General features: G+C 37.9%; 1 protein-coding gene across 2 annotated transcripts in view; it reads right to left on the reverse strand.

Moving 5' to 3' along the window:
• fli1 (Fli-1 proto-oncogene, ETS transcription factor) overlaps positions 1-5,719 on the reverse strand; it is a 45,320-nt gene extending 39,601 nt beyond the window's left edge. The window contains exons 1-2 of one of the 2 annotated variants that reach the window (XM_060924106.1): positions 5,607-5,719; positions 2,231-2,318 (exon numbers count right to left, since the gene is read on the reverse strand). In XM_060924106.1, coding sequence (XP_060780089.1) covers positions 2,231-2,275 — 45 coding nt within the window. In that variant the 5' untranslated portion in view covers positions 2,276-2,318; positions 5,607-5,719. Of the gene's footprint in view, positions 1-2,230; positions 2,319-5,095; positions 5,501-5,606 lie in introns of those variants that run through there. The other variant, XM_060924107.1, reaches the window with a different exon arrangement.
• Between the last annotated feature and the right edge of the window lie 261 nt (positions 5,720-5,980).

The following is a 5,980-nucleotide window of genomic DNA, read 5'->3' on the forward strand; positions in this document are numbered from 1 at the left end:
GTGGTATAAGAGAAATAAAACACTTTGGGCTGCATCCCACCATCCAGGATTATTTTCCTATAAAAGCAGGCTTCTGGTGTTTTATTCCTTACCTATTTATTTAGGGTAATTACAAAATGTGTTCTTACTGTAGTATTCTCTCTGTGGGGAGAGAGAGAGAGAGAGAGAGAGACTGTGAATTAAGGTTTTTGTGACAAACGTTTCAGTTATATTATCTTAACCATGACGCTGCCCCTGAGGATCGCGTTTCTCAGATTGTTCATTAGGCTTCAAACTTCCAGTCTCACGCAAAGAGAGAGAGAGAGAGAGAGAGAGAGAGAGAGAGAGAGTTCAGACTGCTGCACATAAGCGCAAACTGTCTAGCCCCCTTGCTCGGGGCTATAATTAATTTGAGATTTATTTTTATTGGAAAGCTCGAGTCTCGCCTGGCCTTAACCAAACAAAACCACAGCTACGCAGTGGCTACGCTCGAGTGGAGACGAATATTTCTCTAACGCTGGTCTTCAACCGCGCCTGGGCCACATTTGCTTTGGTGCAGGCCTGCTGTACTCACTTACAGCTCAGACGTAAACTGGTATAGAGCTGAACCACCAAATCTCTCAGAATTTACCAAATACAGCACTTTCAAGGGTCATATGCGAACTTCAACAAAAGCTGCATTGGTTCTATATTGCTCGAATGCAAATTGCTGACCTTTAGTGCAATATGAAACTAATGCTACTTTTATCTGGGTTTGCAAATTACTATAGATGATGAAAGTTGCATTTTATGCCATGATGATCTTGGACTGGGCCTATCACAACCATCATAACTATCTATGAGGTGTTTGTTTGTTTGTTTGTTTGTTTGTTTGTTTGTTTGTTTGTTTGTTTTTCCTCTGGGTGATTTTAATCTATGCATTTAAAGAATCCAACATGAAATAATTTCAGTAAAAAAAAAAATCCAGTCCAGTCTTCCACCAAGTCCCTATTTATTTGTTGTTGGGAAATTGAGCAATTGAACTGTCAGACTCCGACTAATGAAGTGGCACAAAACCCTTTTACTTAGCCTTATAATTATAGTCTACATTATCGAGAATGAAGGTGTGCCAAATGGATTAAACGTGATTAACATATTTGATTTCAATTAACTGCTTTCAAGTGCATAAACTGTCTCTATGCATCTCTACTCACAGCTCAGTTCTGCTTCAATGGACAGCTCTAATGACATCCTATTAGTTAGTGTTTACACAAGCCCTTCTTTCAGTTCTATTTGTTATTAAGTCCAAATAGGGGAAAGCTGGATTAAGAAAGTGAAATTTTTCCTCTGACATTTCAATTTCTCAAACAAATGGCAGACTGTTCACTGCACTCTGGCCTTTTGCGCACTGTGAAACAGAGTAACACAAACGCGGCGTCTGCATGAAAAGGTCCCTTATGCAAAGGGGGCAATAAGTCTCCGTACCATAACAAGTAGGACCTGGAAAGTATGCTGATTGTAAAGATATAATGAATGACTTTGCCAGGCACGATATTTCATTTTCATGGTGCACGTGAGTGCCCAGAGCCTTTTTTTTTATATACGAGGCTTACTGCATGCTGTAGTGCTACTTCTGTTGTAAATACAACTTTGGAAATGGCAGTGTGTTTGGTTGTACTTTGGGGAATGAACAACAATTACAGTTGTCTTTCAGGAATGCATTTCCCAAAACCCCATGCAATAGAATAGAATAAGCTATTGAATATAGGCTAAATGTTGGCTTTTGTAAACAAAAGCAGTGAGGTCTCCACACTGCATAAACAGCAGTGCTTCTACGAGGAACCTGCTGTATTTCCCATCTGAACAACATCAGACAAGACTCATCTCTGCACTCGATTTCAACACACAGAGCCTTCGTTTCATCAGCATTTGCGGATTTTGAAATCCGACAACCAGATGTGATCCATTGGTAATGTTTACATCTTCAGAAGAACATGAAGGTGAAAACACAAATTCTGTCAGATGAAATAAAATTATGTTAAATTACCAAAGAATATGTCAGACCCTCTCGAGTCAGTGGGATAACAAAACATACTTCAGTGTCGAGCATGAAGAGAAGTGATACACGAGAACATTCATGTACTGTACAGGTGGAAAAGTTGTGTTGGATAGAACCCAAAGCACTTCACTGAATAAAGCTGCATCCACTGCATAGCATATATCACACGTGTGAAGCCTTTAATTAGGCTCCCTGACTGAAAACATGTCTTACCTTGACATATGATGAAGTGTCAGGGACAGTCTGAAACATTGTCATTGGACAAAGGGCCAAAAAATGGGTGACTTTCCGTTCACAGGCCCTGTTGAGACAATAATAATAATAATAATAATAATAATAATAATAATAATAATAATAATAATAACTTTATTGAAATTTGACCACTAGAGTAGGAGATGACCACAGGACATAAAACACACAGAATAAATATATTATTTACACACACACTACACACATCTGCACATACACACAGGGCAAAGACATCAATCATCAACATCACAACCCTGACTGAACCATATGTGTGACATGTTAGTTGTGGAGTATGACAGCAGCTGGCATAATAATAATAATAATAATAATAATAATAATAATAATAATAATAATAATAAAACTCTCCATTTCTTCTTTTGCCAACAGAATATGCCAAATACTGAATGTTTTCTTTACTAGGGATTAATTTATTTTTCCCCCCTCTGATATCCTGCTGCATTTCTCCTTAAGGAGATGTACGAAACAGCTTTTCCTGTAGGTTGTGACGAACATCCGTTGAATATTATCAGCATGGTTTGTGACAGTGGGCTATAAAACGCACAGCAAGTACCTTGTGTTGCTTTCTGTCCCACACCGATTAGAAAAGGGGAAATAAAGAGGAAGCCACAGGCTTGTTTTATTTCAGGTGGTGGGCTGACATTTGAGTGAATAATAATAGTAATAATAATTATAATAATAATAATAATAATAATAATAATAATGATGATGATGATGATGATGATGATGATGATGGTGATGGTTGTTGTTGTTGTTGCTAATATTTATTAGCAATAACCAGTACTAGTTATTAAATGCGTTTTCTCATTATTTCAGTGAACAAGTCAAATGTAAAACAGAGAGGCCCTGGGTCCCATGGCCTTACTCCTGCACATGTTGAAACACTTTTCGCTGTAATAAGTGCAGCTTACAGAGTCCCGGGTGAAAGGGCAGCTCGGGGCCGAGGGCTTCTGCGTTCCGTTCAGTGCACAATTACAGCACAGGCGGCCACATAGTGCTATTAAACCCAGTCCATCAGTACAGGGACACAACACAAACAACAGGAAACTGTCCACACAAAAACACCGTCTTGACTTCAGTTTAAAGAGAAGGCTATACATCAGCAACACAAGCAACTGCCAGACGGTACATGCAGAACAGGTTAGATGTGATGGATAACAGGGTTTAGTGAGGAGACTGTTTCTAATGGGAATGATGACTGTAAAGCAACCAGGAATGGGGGAATAATGTGGACAAAAATCAGGCTAATGTAAGCACAGCTAAATATATGCCTAACTTCTGAAAAGAGAAGTTAAAGTAATATAAATAGGATGTCAATTTTGTTAAAAAATAAAACTTCAAACAGTGGATTAGTGCACTAAACAAACAAACAAACAAACAAACAAACAAACAAACAAACAAACAAACAAACAGACAAAAACAGACCTGTTTAGTGAATGAGTTCATTAGTTCACCAAAACAAAACAAGCAAACATGCAAATAATCAAACAAACAATAATGATAACAAACAAATAAATAAACAAAAAACAAACAAAAACAGACCTATTTAGTGAATGAGTTATTTAGTTCATGAAAACAAAACAAGGAAACATGCAATCAATCAATTAAGCAATAATAACAAACAAATAAACAAGAAACAAACAAATACACAAGAAACTAACAAAAACAGACCTATTTCATGAGTGAGTTAGTTAGTTCATGACAACAAAACAAGCAAACATGCAAACTGTCAAACAAACAATAATAACAAACAAATAATCAAGAAGCAAACAAATAAACAATAAACAAACAAAACAGACCTATTTGGTGAATGAGTTATTTAGTTCATGAAAACAAAACAATCAATCAAACAAACAATAATAATAATAAGAAGAAGAAACAAATAAATAAACAAGAAACTAACAAAAACAGACCTATTTAATGAATGAGTTAGTTAGTTCATGAAAACAAAACAAGCAAACATGCAAACTGTCAAGCAAACAATAATATCAAACAAATAAACAAGAAACAAACAAATAAAGAAGACACAAACAAAACCAGACCTATTTGGTGAATGAGTTATTTAGTTCATGAAAACAAAACAAGCAATCAATCAAACAACCAATAATAAGAAGAAACAAATAAATAAACAAACAAGAAACTAACAAAACCAGACCTATTTAGTGAATGAGTTAGTTATTATTAGTTAGTTAGTTAGTTAGTTAGTTAGTTAGTTAGTTAGTTAGTTAGTTAGTTCATGAAAACAAAACAAGCAAACATGCAAACTGTCAAAGAAACAATAATATCAAACAAATAAACAAGAAACAAACAAATAAAGAAGACACAAACAAAACCAGACCTATTTAGTGAATGGGTTAGTTAGTTAGTTAGTTAGTTAGTTAGTTAGTTAGTTAGTTAGTTAGTTAGTTAGTTCATGAAAACAAAGCAAGCAAACATGCAAACAATAATAATAATAATAAGAGAAGAAACAAATAAATAAACAATAAACAAACAAAAACAAACCTATTTAGTGAATGAGTTAATTAGTTCATGAAAACAAAACAAACAAACATGCAAACAATCAAACGAATAAATAAATAGTTAAACAAACAAACAGACAAATATCTGGACACTGCTACGTTATTAATGTCAGACTCTAACATGTTTTTCTTCACGGAATGACGCCTCACTGTATGCAGTCTAAAAAAATGCTTTAGCTGACAGAGATAAATAGGTTATGGTTTAAAAATAACGTCAGGTTTCAGTGCAGCTCATAAACCTTCTGTGTCACTGAGAAATTAAAAGGAAAAAAAAAAGATGGGACTCTGATACCTGAGCGCGCGCCTCTACAGTACCTGCCTGCGGAATAAATGATTGAAAGTGTTATAATGCGCTCGGTTTATTCTTGCAGAGGACCCCGGGTTCGCCTCATAAACTCTCCCAAATGCGTTTCTCCCATTCCTAAACGAGCAGTGAATTCCGCATCTGCAGCCAATTACAGACTCGAGGCTCGGCACGACTGTTAAACGACTCCACCGGCTTTTCCGTGCACACGGACTGTGCACGACTTCCAGCGTCCCTCCTGTTATCCATCACGCAACCGATCAGCGGGATTCTCCGCGCGCCTGCGCCTCTGTCAGCACGCGCACGTGCACTCGAGGAACACATTGCACTAAACAAATGACTGAACGGTAGCCTCCGGTACACCGTCCTCTGAATAAGACTCAAGGATTTCTGCGCACAGACAGGTATAGTCAGGGCGCTCCGGTGCCGCGTGAATAAATAACACCTCACAGCCAAATCAGGATATTGCAATAAACGCCACATTTGTTTCTCTACTCACCCGTCGTTCCTCTAATCACTCTCTCTTTAATTATCCTCCAAATGTAAAATAATTAGTCCCTTCTGCGCGAGCGCCGTTCCCATTGATGACAGTAGTTCCATGTGAGGAGGCGCGTGAGCAGAAGAGCGCGTATGAATGGAGACGCTTCTGCGCGCTGCTGACCAATCAGGGCCGAGGAGGGGGGCTCGCGCGCTTCCCTCGAGCCGCTCTAGACCGCTGAACCGTGAAAAAAGGAACTCGGAGTGAAATTGGAACAGAACCATAAAAACATCACGCGCCGGTTTTTATTTCAGAGCAGTCCCTGTTTCCCTGGGCCACATCACGACTGAGGCCTCAGACACTCCGGCTTACTTTGGGCATCAGACTGACTTTCA

The sequence above is a fragment of the Neoarius graeffei genome, chromosome 6 (genome assembly GCF_027579695.1).
Source record: "Neoarius graeffei isolate fNeoGra1 chromosome 6, fNeoGra1.pri, whole genome shotgun sequence".
NCBI lineage: Eukaryota > Metazoa > Chordata > Actinopteri > Siluriformes > Ariidae > Neoarius > Neoarius graeffei.